Here is a 17,542-nt window from a genome sequence, read left to right as displayed (position 1 = left end):
GTTGCAAATCTTTTCTTTTGTCCCTTGCCTTTGTTTGGGTGTATTTTGTTGTACTGTATGATATTTCATGTCATAGAAACACAGGGGGGAGAATTGTGAGGTTAGGAAGCCTCGCCTGACATTTGTGGGGAAGATACATTCAAGTCTGGTAATGGACTGCATATTATGAATCTCTCTCACAACACAGGCGATACCAAGTGAAGAGTGGTTTGAAGTTGATTTTTCCACTTGGATTAACTGTAGACAAAGATTATTGATAAAGGATCTATACTGGGTTACTTGATGACACAACCTTTACAGCCAAGGAACTTATAGTTCCTGAAGTGCCTTCAGAAAGTATTCATACCCCTTGACTTATTCCACATTTTGTGTTACAGTCTGAATTCAAAATATATATTTTTCTCCCTCACCCATCTACACACAATACCCAATTTTTCAAATGTATATTTTACCCTTATTTTACCAAGTAAGTTGACTGAGAACACATTCTAATTTACAGCAATGGCCTAGGGAATAGTTGCAGGGGAGAGGTGGGGGGATGAATGAGCTAATTGTAAACTGGGGATGATTAGGTGACCATGATGGTATGAGGGCCAGATTTGCAATTTTGCCCATAATGACATACAAAAAAATAATAAAATACAGAAGTATCACACCTGAGTCAATACATGTTAGAATCACCTTTGGCAGCAATTACAGCTGTGAGTCTTTCTGGGTAAGTCTAAGAGCTTTTCACACCTGGATTGTACAATATTTGCACATTATTCTTTTAAGTATTCTTCAAGCTCTGTCAAATGCGTTGTTGATCTTTGCTAGACAACAATTTTCAAGTCTTGCCATAGTTTTTCAAGTCGATTTATGTCACTGTAACTAGGTCACTCAGGAACATTCAATGTCGTCTTGGTAAGCAACTCCAATGTAGATTTGGCCTTGTGTTTTAAGTTATTGTCCTGCTGAAATGTGAATTTGTCTCCCAGTGTCTGTTGGAAAGCAGACGGCACCAGGTTTTCCTGTATCATTTTCCCTGTGCTTAGCTCTATTCTGTTTATTTTCATCCTAAAAAAACTCCTTGCCGATGACAAGCATACCCATATCGTGATGCATTCACCACCATGCTTGAAAAAATGAAGTGGTACTCAGTGATTTGTTTGATTTGCCCCAAATATAACGCTTTGTATTCACGACAAGAAAAAGTTAATTTCTTTGCCACATTTTTTGTAGTTTTACTTTAGTTCCTTATTGCAAACAGGATGCATATTTCTGTACAAGCTTCATTTTTCACTGTTATTTAGGTTAGTATTGTGGAGTAACTACAATGTGGTTGACGCCTCTGCGTTTATTACTATCATCCTTGTCATGACGCAGCACTAGGTTAGTATGGCGAAGATGCGTTTCTGTTAGATTTGGATGTGTAGATTTATATTCTAACATACAGTAAAATAACGTTAGGTATGTTTTTTTGTACGACAAACTGCTAATAGGCTTAGATTATTTTCACACTAACGTCAGTATCTAATTCGAAAATTGTACCATGCAATTATGGTATGCAACAAGGAATACAGCCGTAGGATTTTATAAAATGTTGAAGTCAGATAAATCAGATTTTGGTCGGTAAAATGGATTGTGACGTCAGGGTTTAAAACCCCCAGGGGAGGGAGAGCAAGGTTGGAGTGTCGTATGTAAGCTATTCGCCCACGGTAAAGTAGGCAGTAGGCGAGGAAGAGCGAGCACGAGAGACGCACCACCCACCAAGCTAAATAACATTCTTATTCCCTATTGATCAGGGCATGACTCCTCAAATATCACCCTAGTGAGGTGTGAACAGCAAGAGCGGTGATATGGCCTATATCCAGGTAAGGTGTACGCTGTCCCCATGTTATATTTGTAATGTCAGTCAGACCACTCGTCTTGCTCTGGGGTGAATGGTAATCTGCAGAATGGACGTTTCTGAGTTGTGTCGGAGTGTGGTTTCATAATGACATCAGGGTTGCGGGACGTGATTAATCACTGGGTTTTTACTCGGTTGTCAGATGACATAATTTCAGAATTCACGCAGCTAGTCAGACCAAGTAGGCTATGGAGTCTTAAAAGCGGATCTGCACCCTATCTCTGTCTCACCCACAAACGGGTGGTTTAAAGCAATCTTAAAACGTTGCCAGGGCTCCTGGCTCGTGTGTGTGTGTGAAGCTTCAGTTTGCTAAGACTTTTGGTCACCTCAATTGCACATTTATGTGCCATTTCCTAAATGTGTTATCTCTTTGCTCATTCAGATACCTGATGATGAGAAGGGGTATAAATTGGACCTCTTCTGTGTCCCCAAACACTATGAGGAGGATTTAGACCAGGTTATCATCCCCCATGGACTGATCATGGACAGGTAAGTCAAACATCACCACTGGACTGGCACTCTTGGGGACTGGGTAGGCTACTGTACTATAACATAATTGCACATTTTCCTATTCCCTTGTGGAGTAAATCAGAACTCTAATTTTGTACAAATTCCTCTATGCCTCCATTGTTTCCTTAATTTACACCGTGGTTGCTAAGGTATTTTGTCGGATAGAGCTCATTGACATATTTGTTAGACAAATCAGTGTTAGCCGTCTAAACCAGCAGTGATTTTTGTTTTGTTTTGTTGTAATGGTGTATAGCCATCATCAATTTGCATTGCAGACAGGGAGAAGGCAAGCAGCAGCCTTATGAATGAAACACACTGTTCGTCAGATACCCTGTTGTAGAATGCCATGTTAAACCCTGTTATGAATAGTAGGACTCCAGACAGATCATTTGATTTGACCCAGTCAGCAACTTTTCAGCCAGTTTTCCACACATTGCCAATACTAGCCTTAAACCATGATGTTCTGACTGACCAGATCACAAACCATCTGAAGATTGAATGATGGGCCTGCCCAGAAATGTCAGGTCCCATGCCATTGTATCGCCCTTTCTCCCTCTTTTTTTTCTCCTTCTCTCTATTCCTTCTGTCTCTCTAGGACTGAGCGCCTGGCTCGTGATATAGTCCGGGACATGGGGGGACACCATATAGTAGCACTGTGTGTTCTCAAAGGAGGTTATACATTCTTTGCCGACCTGCTCGACTACATCAAGGCCCTAAATCAGAACAGCGATAAGTCTGTCCCGTTGACTGTGGATTTCATTAGGCTAAAGAGCTATTGCGTGAGTGAACCACTCCACGTTTCTCTCACTCTCATTCAATAGCCTCCAATTGTGTAAGAAAGATGGCAGTCTTTATATGTAAGCAATGCAACTGTTGCTTATTCTGTCTCGCGCTGTGTGTGTTTAGCCTGGTCTCAGATCAGTTTGTTTAGCCCACCCCTCTTATCTGTTGTCTGTCATGACAACAAACATGACTTAAGGGTTGGCTAAATCACAATGTGATCTGCTACTAGACTCTCATCTGATGCATGAGCAGGTAACACTTCCATTGGCCAACACGGTTATGTCTTTTCATGTATTACTAGATGACCTTATGATTATTTAGAGTAGACCATCACCCTCTTCCTGGGTGAGATGTGTAGTTTTACTGATATGTGTGTATTGTCCCCAGAATGACCAGTCTACAAACATTGTCAAAGTTATCGGAGGGGACAAGCTCTCAACTCTAACCGGGAAGGTGAGATTTGATTGCTTGACATAACCACAGATACAATACAAATATTTTAGGAGTGAAGTTGTAATCCTTTAACCAATGAGGTGCTGTATTTTTGTTTAATATATATACAGTGCCATGCGAAAGTATTCGGCCCCCTTGAACTTTGCGACCTTTTGCCACATTTCAGGCTTCAAACATAAAGATATAAAACTGTATTTTTTTGTGAAGAATCAACAACAAGTGGGATACAATCATGAAGTGGAACGACATTTATTGGATATTTCAAACTTTTTAACAAATCAAAAACTGAAAAATTGGGCATGCAAAATTTTTCAGCCCCTTTACTTTCAGTGCAGCAAACTCTCTCCGGAAGTTCAGTGAGGATCTCTGAATGATCCAATGTTGACCTAAATGACAAATGATGATAAATACAATCCACCTGTGTGTAATCAAGTCTCCGTATAAATGCACCTGCACTGTGATAGTCTCAGAGGTCCGTTAAAAGTGCAGAGAGCATCATGAAGAACAAGGAACACACCAGGCAGGTCCGAGAAACTGTTGTGAAGAAGTTTAAAGCCGGATTTGGATACAAAAATATTTCCCAAGCTTTAAACATCCCAAGGAGCACTGTGCAAGCGATAATATTGAAATGGAAGGAGTATCAGACCACTGCAAATCTACCAAGACCTGGCCGTCCCTCTAAACTTTCAGCTCATACAAGGAGAAGACTGATCAGAGATGCAGCCAAGAGGCCCATGATCACTCTGGATGAACTGCAGAGTGGGACACTCTGTCCATAGGACAACAATCAGTCGTATATTGCACAAATCTGGCCTTTATGGAAGAGTGACAAGAAGAAAGCCATTTCTTAAAGATATCCATAAAAAGTGTCGTTTAAAGTTTGCCACAAGCCACCTGGGAGACACACCAAACATGTGGAAGAAAGTGCTCTGGTCAGATGAAACCAAAATTGAACTTTTTGGCAACAATGCAAAACGTTATGTTTGGCGTAAAAGCAACACAGCTCATCACCCTGAACACACCATCCCCACTGTCAAACATGGTGGGGGCAGCATCATGGTTTGGGCCTGCTTTTCTTCAGCAGGGACAGGGAAGATGGTTAAAATTGATGGGAAGATGGATGGAGCCAAATACAGGACCATTCTGGAAGAAGACCTGATGGAGTCTGCAAAAGACCTGAGACTGGGACGGAGATTTGTCTTCCAACAAGACAATGATCCAAAACATAAAGCAAAATCTACAATGGAATGGTTCAAAAATAAACATATCCAGGTGTTAGAATGGCCAAGTCAAAGTCCAGACCTGAATCCAATCGAGAATCTGTGGAAAGAACTGAACTGCTGTTCACAAATGCTCTCCATCCAACCTCACTGAGCTCGAGCTGTTTTGCAAGGAGGAATGGAAGAAAACGTCAGTGTCTCGATGTGCAAAACTGATAGACATACCCCAAGCGACTTACAGCTGTAATCGCAGCAAAAGGTGGCGCTACAAAGTAAGGGGGCTGAATAATTTTGCACGCCCAATGTTTCAGTTTTTGATATGTTAAAGTTTGAAATATCCAATAAATGTCGTTCCACTTCATGATTGTGTCCCACTTGTTGTTGATTCTTCACGGGAAAAAAATCCAGTTTTATGTTTGAAGCCTGAAATGTGGTTAAAGGTCGCAAAGTTCAAGGGGGCCGAATACTTTCGCAAGGCACTGTATATACATACATACATACACACACACACAGTGGGGCAAAAAAGTATTTCGTCAGCCACCAATTGTGCAAGTTCTCCCACTTAAAAAGATGAGGCCTGTAATTTTCATCATAGGTACGCTTCAACTATGACAGACAAAATGAGGAAAAAAAATCCAGAAAATCACATTAGGATTTTTAATGAATTTATTTGCAAATGATGGTGGAAAATAAGTATTTGGTCAATAATAAAAGATTCTCAATACTTTGTTATATTCCCTTTGTTGGCAATGAAAGAGGTCAAACGTTTTCTGTAAGTCTTCACAAGGTTTTCACACACTGTTGCTGGTATTTTGGCCCATTCCTCCATGCAGATCTCCTCTAGAGCTGATGTTTTGGGGCTGTTGCTGAGCAACATGGACTTTCAACTCCAAAGATTTTCTATGGGATTGAGATCTGGAGACTGGCTAGGCCACTCCAGGACCTTGAAATGCTTCTTACGAAGCCACTCCTTCATTGCCCTGGTGGTGTGTTTGGGATCATTGTCATGCTGAAAGACCCAGCCATGTTTCATCTTCAATGCCCTTGCTGATGGAAGGAGGTTTTCACTCAAAATCTCACGATACATGGCCCCATTCATTCTTTCCTTTACACGGATCAATCGTCCTGGTCCCTTTGTAGAAAAACAGCCCCAAAGCATGATGTTTCCACCTCCATGCTTCACAGTAGGTATGGTGTTCTTTGGATGCAACTCAGCATTCTTTGTCCTCCAAACACGATGAGTTGAGTTTTTACCAAAAAGTTATATTTTTGGTTTCATCTGACCATATGACATTCTCCCAATCTTCTGGATCATCCAAATGCTCTCTAGCGAACTTTAGATGAGCCTGGACATGTACTGGCTTAAGCAGGGAGACACGTCTGGCACTGCAGGATTTGAGTCCCTGGCGGCGCAGTGTGTTACTGATGGTAGGCTTTGTTACTTTGGTCCCAGCTCTCTGCAGGTCATTCACTAGGTCCCCCTGTGTGGTTCTGGGATTTTTACTCACCGTTCTTCTGATCATTTTGACCCCACTGGGTGAGATCTTGCGTGGAGCCCCAGATTGAGGGAGATTATCAGTGGTCTTGTATCTTCCATTTCCTAATAATTGCTCCCACAGTTGATTTCTTTAAACCAAGCTGCTTACCTATTGCAGATTCAGTCTTCCCAGCCTGGTGCAGGTCTACAATTTGGTTTCTGGTGTCCTTTGACAGCTCTTTGGTCTTGGCCATAGTGGAGTTTGGAGTGTGACTGTTTGAGGTTGTGGACAGGTCTTTTATACTGATAACAAGTTCAAACAGGTGCCATTAATACAGGTAACGTGTGGAGGACAGAGGAGCCTCTTAAACAAGTTGTTACAGGTCTGTGAGAGCCAAAAATCTTACTTGTTTGTAGGTGACCAAATACTTAGTTTCCACCATAATTTTCTAATAAATTCATAAAAAATCCTAAAATGTGATTTTCTGGATTTTTTTTTTCTCATTTTGTCTGTCATAGTTGAAGTGTACCTATGATAAATTACAGGCCTCTCCCATATTTTTAAGTGGGATAACTTGCACAATTGGCTGACTAAATACTTTTTTGCCCCACTGTATATGTGATCAATTGTCTTCTAATTTCCTTTGCAGAATGTTTTGATAGTTGAGGTAAGACCTATTTCCCTGTCTTTTTAGCACATAATCTGAAAATTCAGTCTCTGTAAATGTTAAAACTGCTGTACATAAATGTGTGGCGCACACTAGCTCTCTCATGAACTATAGCTGTATGACCAGGGTGCAAATCACATTCACTAATGGGTGTACCCTAAAATAAGTGGGCTGTACCATCGCTATAGTTGTCCACATTAATATTGAATTGCTTCCCTTGAATTGTTGTTTGACTTCCTTGCACTCCTTAAATTGAAGCCCCTTATGCACCGGTATCTGTCCTGCTGACGTGTTTAGGACATTGTGGAGACTGGGAGGACTATGGAGACACTGCTATCACTGCTGAGTGAATGCAATCCAAAGATGGTCAAAGTCGTCAGGTGAGAACCAATGTATTAAGCACACAGTACTTTTTTTTCTCCCATATTGTGCTTACTGAACCGTCCCTATAAGTGCTGTGTAGCCCTGATTTAGACAGAAGTGGTTCAGCTCAGAATGTCACTCTTTGACTGCATTTACACCGGGGTCCAAATTCTGATCTTTTTTTCACTAATTGGTCTTTTGACCAATTGGATCAGCTCTAAAAAAAAAAGATCTAATGTGATTGGTCAGTAGACCAATTAGTGGGGGAAAAAATCGATCTAGACAGCAATATTAATGACCGCACTCTCTATCTATTGTAATGCGCACTCTCCCCTTAAGCACTGTTTTAGAGATGTGATGTGCCTGGATCAGATTAAGAGTTAATCTATGTCCCATACTGTTAATTGAACTGTGGAGGGATGGGATATCCCTCTGCTATGGAAGGGACTATTTGACGTTAGTTTAGGTTGTAGACTGCTGTGTTGAGCGCATTATAGCTATGCTATGTTATTGAACAATGCAAGGCCATTGAGTGGATTATATTGTTTGCTGTGTCATTGAGATTGTTGAAGACCATGTCATTGAGAACAATGCATGCCATTAAGAGCATGGTTTGCATAGAGATCCTATTCAGTTCTGTGCTTGTATGCATTGTCATTTCAGCCTTCTAGTCAAGAGAACACCAAGGAGCTCAGGATACAGACCAGACTGTGAGTTCTGCCGTGTCTTGTGTGTCGTGCATGCCTTCCCACTGTTGATACACTGCTGTACTAGAAAGAGTCTTTGGCAGGATGACCATGTATAATAGTTATATTTTTCGCATGGAATTAATATGCATATCTAACGATCGACTTTGAATGTGTAGGTCAACATGGTACTCTGGTACTAGTATTCTACATTTACATTACATTTACATTTAAGTCATTTAGCAGACGCTCTTATCCAGAGCGACTTACAAATTGGTGCATTCACCTTATGACATCCAGTAGAATAGTCACTTTACAATAGTGCATCTAAATCTTAAGGGGGGTGAGAAGGATTACTTATCCTATCCTAGGTATTCCTTAAAGAGGTGGGGTTTCAGGTGTCTCCGGAAGGTGGTGATTGACTCCGCTGTCCTGGCGTCGTGAGGGAAGGGTTAGGGTTAGGGTTCTACACACATGGTTAGTGATGTATGTCATTCCTTTAAGTCAGAGTTGGATAAGCTTTCTAAGATGGTTTGGCAAGGACAGCTGTTTACCTTTGACCTGCTCTGTGACCCTTGAAGCTAAAGGGTCAACCCCAGTCAGACAACAGAAGTCAACTAGCTAACCTCCAGAGATTGGAAAGAGAAACATACTTTATATCTGTGTTAATGTTATGAAATGCTAATGCAAAACTCATCCCATAAGATATTTTGATACTGCTAACTTAATACTACACAGCAAGATGTCTAACTTACATGTAGCTTAGTATTGTATTGTGCAGTAAATGATGTTCGTCTCTGTATTTGGTCAGACATCGGGTTTGAGGTGCCAGATTCGTTTCTGGTGGGATATGCCCTGGACTACAATGAGTACTTCAGAGATCTCAGTGTAAGTTCGCTGCATTGGAGATGATCCTGATATTCAGTTATATTTTCTGAGATTCAGCATGTCAAAACCTAGTGAAAGATGTACACTGAGTGTACAAAACATTAGGAACACCTTCCTAATATTGAGTTGGACTCCCTTTTTCCATCAGAACAGCCTCAATTCGTCGGGGCATCGACTCTACAAGGTTTCGAAAGCATTCCACAGGGATGCTGACTCGTGTTGACTCCAATGCAACTCAACAGTTTCCTGTGTGTATCAAGAATGGTCCCCCACCCAAAGGACATCCAGCCAACTTGACAACTGTGGGACAAGCTGAGCAGACAACTGCAACTTCCCACAGTTGTCAAGTTGGCTGGATGTCCTTTGGGTGGGGGACCATTCTTGATACACACAGGAAACTGTTGAGTGTGAAAAAACCATCAGCATTGCAGTTCTTGACAAACTCAAACTGGTGCACCTGACACCTACTTTTGTCTTGCCCATTCACCCTCTGAATGGCACATACACAATCCATGTCTCAAGGCTTGAAAATCCTTCGTTACCCTGCCTTGTCCCCTTCATCTACACTGATTTGAAGGAGAACAAGTGACATCAATAAGGGATGGTTGCTTTCACCTGGTCAGTCTGACATGGAAAGAACACTTGTTCCTAATGTTTTGTACACTCAATGTATGTATGAGGGGTCGGTTTAATCAAGTCTGCTGTTGTTGTATTCTTTTTACACTTTACCATGTGTTTTTGCTCTGTGCAGCACATCTGTATACTGAACGAGAACGCAAAGGAGAAGTACAAAGTGTGAGCTGAGGCGATAGACAGATGGATGACGAGGGACTAGGACCACTGTGATCCTGAGCTTTTTAGGGTTCTGAACCTTATTTATCTGTGTATGAAACCTATTGTGAATTCAGTTTGCAAGATACTATTTGAGAAAACAAAAATGTATTGAATTGATATTTTTGTTCCCCTCTAAGCAATGGGACGAGTTCTGTTTTTAAGTAGAGGATTCGTGTAAAGATGGTTATGGGAGAACATTTTTATTTATTTAGATTTGTTATTCTATATTATATTGGGGCCTTGGATGCCTCTCATCTGATTTATGTTAGTAAGGATGGATTTTGTTATGTTGCTTAATATAATCCACAGGATCTCAGGCGACTGTACATATCCACAGTAAAATCTGAGTCAAGTCATGTACTGCATTGTACAAACCAATGATGCTGTTTAGCTCATATGCCAAGCCCATGCAAAGAACAGCCTGGAATGTAATGGAACAATTTTGTTTAATAATGGCAATGTTTTCATTCACCAAGGACATTAACAATCCTATTGACAGCAATATTAAAATCTTAAATTTGTGTGTTAGAGAGATGCCTTCCATGGATTGACTTTAAAGGAAAGAGAGATCCGCACACTACTCTTGTTTTGTTTATTGAAGCATTTAAGGCCAAGAGGCTGACATACAGTTGAAGTCGGAAGTTTACATACACTTATGTTGGAGTCATGAAAACATGTTTTTCAAGATCATGAGGAAGGAAAATGATGTGGATATATTGAATCAACATCTCAAGACATCAGTCAGGAAGTTAAAGCTTGGTTGCAAATGGGTCTTTCAAATGGACTATGACCCCCAAGCATACTTCCAAAATTGTAGCAAAACAGCTTAAGGACAATAAAGTCAAGGTATTGGAGTGGCCATCACAAAGCCCTGACCTCAATCCCATAGAGCATTTGTTGGCAGAACAGAAAAAGCGTGTGCGAGCAAGGAGGCCTACAATCCTGACTCAGTTACATCAGCTCTGTTAGGAGGAATGGGACAAAATTCACCCAACTTATTGTGGGAAGCTTGTGGAAGGCTACCCAAAAAATTTGACCCAAGTTAAACCATTTAAAGGCAATGCTACCAAATACTAATTGAGTGTATGTAAACTTCTGACCCACTGGGAATGTGATGAAAGAAATAAAAGCTTAAATAAATCATTCTCTCTACTATTATTCTGGCATTTCACACCCTTAAAATAAAGTGGTGATCCTAACTGACCTAAGACATGGATGTTTTACTAGAATGAAATGTCAGTAATTGTGAAAAACTGAGTTTAAATGTATTTGGCTAAGGTGTATGTAAACTTCTGACTTCAACTGTACATAGTTGTGGGAAGTAGGGGTGCTGAGTGTTTAATAGATATTAAGATAAACATTTTTCACAAAAGTTGTGGGGCTTTACTAGTATTAACGGACCGATTATAGATTTCTGTAACATAGGCAAAAACATTGAGACAAAGTGGTTTGTGATGATATGGCTCACAGTTGGTAGAGCGTGATTCCCACCGGGGACCAGCATGAAAATGTATGCACTCACTATTGTAAACTGCTCTACTAAAATGTAAAAGGAATTAAGACTATTTCAGTTCACATTTATAAAGAAGTTGCATTTGCAAAGTATTTCAAGAAACTGGAAAACATATCAAGCAAGTATTTTTTATATTCAGTCCCAAGTATTATCAGATTAACTGTTTTGTACAGAACTACATTGGCTTGTGAAAGTATTCACCCCTCTGGCATTTTACTTATTTTGTTGCCTTACAATGGGGTGTTTGTATCATGATTTACACAACATGCCTACCACTTTGGTGATGCAAAATATTTATTGTGAAACAAACAAGATAAGACAAAAAAACAGAACTTGAGCATGCATAACTATTCACCCCCCCAAAGTCAATACTTTGTAGAACCACCTTTTGCAGCAATTACAGCTGCAAATCTCTTGGAATGTCTCTATAAGCTTGGCACATCTGGCCACTGGGATTTTTGCCCATTCTTCAAGGCAAAACTGCTCCAGCTCCTTCAAGTGGGATAGGTTCTGCTGGTGTACAACAGCCTTTAAGTCATACCACAGATTCTCAATTGGATTGTCTGGGCTTTGACTAGGCCATTCCAAGACATCTAATGTTTTCCCTTAAACCACTCAAGTGTTACTTTAGCTGTATGCTTAGGGTCATTGTCCTGCTTGAAGGTGAACCTTCGTCCCAGTCTCAAGTCTCTGGCAGACAAACAGGTTTCCCTTAAGAATTTCCCTGTATTTAGCACCATCCATCGTTACTCCAATTCTGACCAGTTTCCCAGTCCCTGCCGATGAAAAACATCCCCACAGCACGATGCTTCCACCAGCATACTTCACTGTGGGGATGATATTCTCGGGGTGATGAGGTGTTGGGTTTGCGCCAGACAGAGTTTTCCTTGATGGCCAAAAAGCTACATTTTAGTCTCATCTGACCAGAGTACCTTCTTCCATATGTTTGGGGGGTCTCCCACATGCATTTTGGCAAACACCAAATGTGTTTGCATATTTTTCCTTTAAGCAATGGCTTTTTTTCTGGCCACTCACATGAAGTGGGAAGGCAGGTAGCCTAGTGGTTAGGTCATTGGACCAGTAACAAAAAGGTTGCAAGATCGAATCCCTGAACTAACAAGGTAAAAATCTGTCGTTCTGCCCTTGAACAAGGTAGTTAACCCACTGTTCCTAGGCTGTCATTGAAAATAAGAATTTGTTCTAAACTGACTTGCCTAGTTAAATAAAGGTAAAATAAATAATTTTAAAAGCCCAGCTCTGTGGAGTGTACTGCTTAAAGTGGTCCTATGGACAGATATTCCAACCTCAGCTGTGGAGCATAGCAGCTCCTTCAGGATTATCTTTGGTCTCTTTGTTGCCTCTCTAATTAATGCCCTCCTTGCCTGGTCTGTGAGTTTTGGTGGGCCGCCCTCTCTTGGCAAGTTATATGTGGTGTCATATTCTTTCCATGTTTTAATGATGGACTTAAAGGTGCTCTGTGGGATATTAAAAGTTTCTGATATTTTGTATAACCCAACCCTGATCTGTGCTTGTCCACAACTTTGTCACTGACCTGTTTGGCGAGCTCCTTGCTTAGTGGTGTTGCAGACTCTGGGGCAGAACAGGTGTATATATACTGACATTATGTGACACTTAGATTGCACACAGGTGGACTTTATTTAACTAATTATGTGACTTCTGAAGGTAGTTGGTTGCACCAGATCTTATTTAGGGGCTTCATATCAAAGGGGGTGAATAAATATGTACACACCGCTTTTCTGTTTTTGATTTCTTTGAAACAGGTTATTTTTTTAATTTCACTTCACCAATTTGGACTATTTTGTGTATGTCCATTACATGAAATCCAAAGAAAAATCCATTTAAATTACAGGTTGTAATGCAACAAAATAGGAAAAATTCTAAGGGGGTTAATACTTTTGCAAGGCACTGTATCAGACTCAAGTTACAAATGCTAGTGAACACGCAAATACATTTAGTAAAAAAAAATCACATGTAGTGCACTGGGCCTTTACTCGTCCTGTATTAGAGGATCAAGAAATACATATTCAGCACAGGTACTTTTTTTTGCCGGATTGCAGCACCCCCTCCCCAAACTACTTCCCGCGGCGCATGAACTTCATAAAAAAACGTGCCTCTAGCAAGGTAAGTGTGCAGGTTTATTTTTTCTTATGTCATCGCTTTGTTACCCTTCACCTGCAATACGATAGCTCAGCTGTGCGAGTGCCTTTTTGAATTATGGATTGACTTAAATGGGTTGGTAGATTATTAATTTCATGGCAGTTATTTTAGATGTTAATTTGAGGCACAACTGTTCAACATGTCCGTGCAAAACAGAGCGTTATCATTTTCCAAGATGTTGGTCTCTGGTTCCCCACTAGATGGAGTGCCCTACATTTTCTTTATCCTGAAGGGACTCGCTTCCGCAATCCGTATGCAAACACAGTAGCCTAATGTCAAGTGGAAGCAATGTTGCAACAACGATCGTTTTGCACAGCAGGTGCCTGTCCGAAGAAAATATTTAATATTTAATATTGGGATAGTAGTGATTATAGTATTCTGAAGCTTTTCTCCTGTATAGCAATAACAAACTCAAGCTTTATTTTATAACAAAAACAAGGTAGGCTACTGGTATGTTTCACTGTGAGGTCTTTGCCTCTGGCTACATTGTTGACCTTCAGGATGGACCTAAAAGAAAAGACAGCTGCCATATTGAAGCAATATGAAGTCGGGAGCAGATTCTCGTACTTGCCGGTCTTGCCCAAAGCATCGGTGTTGATACCGCTGTTTGTGAGGGACGGAGAGGTCCACATGCTGATGACTCTACGCTCCCAAGAGGTCAGTAATATGGCTCTCCCTTACTCCTTAGTTTAACTAGTTTACCTTAACTATTATGTAATCGATTCTTAGGTCTACAGTTTTGCCATTGAACATACAAAATTGTGTTATGAACATTGAAACCATTAATACAAAAGTAAAGCATGACAGTGTTCCATCCAAATGTGTGATTGTCTACTGAATTTATAAACAGCCTTTGATATTTGTGCGTTAGCATGCGTGAGTGTGCTTGTGCACTGCACGGTGTGCAAATATAGTACATTGCGATGTGTGAAATATACTACTCGGTTGTGGTGAGTCGCTCTTTTTGAACGGATCTGGTGAACGAATCGCATCGATGAGAGCCGTTCATTTGGCTCCCTGATTCGCGTACTGCTTTTTGAGATCAAAACAACGTTTTTCTGCTGCCAAATTACAGAAGTATTCTCCAAAGAATGCGAATCCTTACAGCAGAAACGATCAATAGTGAGTGGGGAGATCCAAATAATTTGGCCAGGTAAAAAAAAAAAATGTTTTTGAAAGTGCATTTCAAGATCTGACACAATGGTAGCCAACCTTTTGGGCTTTACATTAGAGATTAGCAACATTTTCATGGTTCTCGGTTTATTTTTAAGCATTTTTTTTATTAAAATGTGTTTTTCGAGCCAAATTAGCCGGCTCAACGAAATGACTCGAAATGCCCATCACAACTCAGCTTGAAGTGTCCCCATTTTGCCCTAGCGAATAGCTAGCTTTTCATGTGGTGCGGACTGGTAAGAATCACATCAAATGTTATTTGCCACGTTATTTGCCATATTTATTTGCCACGCTTCGTAAACCGGTGTAGACTGGCAGTGAAATGCTTACTTACGGCCTTTCCCAGCCTTGCAGAGAAATTAAAATAGAAAAGTAAAACGTGTAATAAATACACAATGAGTAACGATAACTTGGCGATACCAGTACCGAGTCGATGTGCAGGGGGACAAGGTAATTGAGGTAGATATGTACATATAACTAGGGATAAAGTGTCAGATAATAAACAGTAGCAGCAGCATGTGATGAGGCAAAAAAAAGTTAGTTAACCGACTAACTACCTGGACAAACTATTTATCTTATGGCTTGGGGGTAGAAGCTGTTCAGGGTAGCAGAGAGAACTGTCAATGACTAGGGTGGCTGAAGTTAGATTTTTTTTTTTAGGGCCTTCCTCTGACACTGCCTGATATAGAGGTCCTGGATGGCAGGGAGCTCAGCCCCAGTGTTGTGATGTACTGGACTGCACGCACTACCCTCTGTAGTGCCTTTGCAGTCAGATGCCAAGCAGTTGCCATACCAAGCGGTGATGCAGCCAGTCAAGATGCTCTCAATGGTGCAGCTGTAGAACTTTTTTAGAAAATATTTTCCGCCCCCTGAGGTGGTAGAGGCATTGTCGTGCCCTCTTCACAACTTTGTTGGCGTGTGTGGACCATGATAGTTCCTTAGTGATGTGGACACCGAGGAGATTGAAGCTTTCGACCCACTCCACTACGGCCCCCTTGACGTGAATGGAGGCGTGCTCGCCTCTCCGTTTCCTCTAGTCCACGATCACCTCCTCCCTATAGGTTGTCTCATCGTCGTCAGTGATCAGTCCTACCATCGTGTCGTCTGCAAACTTAATGATGGTGTTGGAGTCGTGCGTGAACAAGTACAGAAGGTGACTAAGCATGCACCCCTGAAGTGCCTCTGTGTTGAGGGTCAGCATGGCGGATGTGTTGCCTACACTCACCACTTGGGGGCAGCCCATCAGGAAGTCCAGGATCCAGTTGCAGAGGGAGGTGTTCAGTCCCAGGATCCTTAGCTTAGTGATGAGCTTTGAGGGTACTATGGTGTTGAACGCTGAGCTGTAGTCAATGAACAGCATTCTCATATAGGTGTTCCTCTTGTCCAGATGGGAAAGGGCCGTGTTTAGTGCAATAGAGATTGCGTCATCTGTGGATCTTGAGTGGTCTATCTCATCCAAATTGGGGCCTGCCGCTTCAGGAGGACACTCATGTGCTAGCAAGGCAGACGTCCTGGGTTTGCACCAGGTATGGGCCGACTCGGGAGGAAGTGGTACTCCCTAAGCAAGCAGCGTGATGTCCTTTACACAAGAAAACAAAATGGAATGCTGTAGTATTCACTCTTTGTCTCTCACTCTTTGTCTCTCACTCTGTGCTGCAGCTGAGGACCAACGCAGGCGAGGTGTGTTTCCCAGGTGGGAAGAGGGACCCGAGGGACAGGGATGACGTGGACACGGCTCTGAGAGAGGCAGAGGAGGAGATAGGCCTTCCTCCTGACCAGGTGGATGTGGTCTGCACACTCTTCCCCATTATGAACAAGGTACACATGGGGAGAGGTTGCTTTTACATGAACAAAGAGAAAATGTTTCAAAGCAGACGCTGATGATTTCACACACCCACTATCATGGTGTAGCAGGATTCAACAGGATTCTGGTCCTGGAGAACTATTAAAAATAAAAAAATAAACTGCTGATAGCATAATTAGCTGAATCAGGTGTTTTATTGAATCGGGTTGGATAAAATCCTGCACTCCATGTAACTCCATGACTGAAATTGGAGAACGCTGCCCGGTATAGTACAGTATATTTTGGAATTAGATATTGCCAATAGATTACAAGTCATATTTCTAGTCAGAGATATTCACACTTTCTCCTCTCCACTCTCTTCCACATATTTTCTCTTCTCCCCTTCATTCCCCTCTCTCTTCTCTCTCCCTCCTCTCGCTCTGTAGAGTGGTCTGTTGGTGACTCCAGTGGTGGGGTTCATTGAGGCCTCATTCTCTCCTCGCCCAAACCCAGCCGAGGTCAGCGCTGTGTTCACTGTCCCTCTGGAGTTCTTCACTAGAGCGATAGACCACTCATCCTACAGCGCGACTGGAAATGCTGGCTTGCTCCACAGTTTCCAGTTTCCAGACCCTGAATCAGGCAGCCACTATCAGATATGGGGCCTGACTGCCATTTTGGCTATACTGGTCTCTGTCCTAGCCCTCGGAAAAAAGCCTGAGTTTGAGACCGGTTTTGATTCTGATGACCCGGTATCTTTCTTCCAACACAATCTGAACAAGAGGATCAGTAAACTATGACATATATCAATGTTTAAAATTTTCCATTTTTTTAACCAGATAATTATATAATGCAATGTAATGATGGAGAGAACATATTTTTCCCTAAAATGTTGTAACTGTAAATGTGGAATCATGTGCAATACCTACATTCTTTACAAAAAAATGTATTTTATTTTTACTTTGAATGTAATTTGTGAATATTGTATATTGACGACAATAAAAAAGTATGCTATTACAGTTAAATCGATAAATGCATCCAGTTGAGTTCATAAATGGTACATGTGTGAGAGGAGAGTGGGCAGTGGCCTGTTTAGAGCTATGTGGAAGGACAAGACTGAGTTGATAC

At 41.4% G+C, this 17,542-nt stretch overlaps 2 protein-coding genes and 1 long non-coding RNA gene across 6 annotated transcripts in view; 2 read left to right on the top strand and 1 right to left on the bottom strand.

The window, feature by feature from the left end:
• Positions 1 to 1,614: 1,614 nt before the first annotated feature.
• Positions 1,615 to 10,928, top strand: LOC118395721 (hypoxanthine-guanine phosphoribosyltransferase-like). Of its 2 annotated transcripts, XM_035789585.2 has the most exons (9): positions 1,626 to 1,853; positions 2,271 to 2,377; positions 2,994 to 3,177; positions 3,569 to 3,634; positions 6,982 to 6,999; positions 7,297 to 7,379; positions 8,026 to 8,072; positions 8,860 to 8,936; positions 9,688 to 10,928. In XM_035789585.2, exons 1-9 carry the CDS (start codon positions 1,839 to 1,841, stop codon positions 9,733 to 9,735), a joined length of 645 nt encoding a protein of 214 aa, XP_035645478.1. In that variant the 5' UTR covers positions 1,626 to 1,838; the 3' UTR covers positions 9,736 to 10,928. The 2 variants fall into 2 exon arrangements, with proteins under 2 accessions (XP_035645479.1, XP_035645478.1); XM_035789586.2 differs by lacking the exon at positions 6,982 to 6,999 and having other exon boundaries at positions 1,615 to 1,853.
• LOC127908246 (uncharacterized) overlaps positions 4,012 to 17,542 on the bottom strand; it is a 464,705-nt gene continuing 451,174 nt past the window's right edge. The window contains exon 3 of the long non-coding RNA XR_008066466.1: positions 4,012 to 4,528. This is a non-coding gene — a long non-coding RNA (uncharacterized LOC127908246). The remainder of the gene's footprint in view (positions 4,529 to 17,542) is intronic.
• nudt7 (nudix (nucleoside diphosphate linked moiety X)-type motif 7) lies at positions 13,014 to 17,447 on the top strand. Of its 3 annotated transcripts, none has more exons than XM_035789583.2 (4): positions 13,018 to 13,425; positions 13,962 to 14,118; positions 16,294 to 16,452; positions 16,864 to 17,447. In XM_035789583.2, exons 2-4 carry the CDS (start codon positions 13,963 to 13,965, stop codon positions 17,212 to 17,214), a joined length of 666 nt encoding a protein of 221 aa, XP_035645476.1. In that variant the 5' UTR covers positions 13,018 to 13,425; position 13,962; the 3' UTR covers positions 17,215 to 17,447. The 3 variants fall into 3 exon arrangements, with proteins under 3 accessions (XP_035645477.1, XP_035645476.1, XP_052321870.1); XM_052465910.1 differs by having other exon boundaries at positions 13,662 to 14,118; XM_035789584.2 differs by lacking the exon at positions 13,962 to 14,118 and having other exon boundaries at positions 13,014 to 13,425.

Source organism: Oncorhynchus keta, chromosome 17, assembly GCF_023373465.1.
Source record: "Oncorhynchus keta strain PuntledgeMale-10-30-2019 chromosome 17, Oket_V2, whole genome shotgun sequence".
NCBI lineage: Eukaryota > Metazoa > Chordata > Actinopteri > Salmoniformes > Salmonidae > Oncorhynchus > Oncorhynchus keta.
Note: the sequence above shows the minus strand (reverse complement) of the source record. Positions and strands in the feature narration are given on the sequence as shown.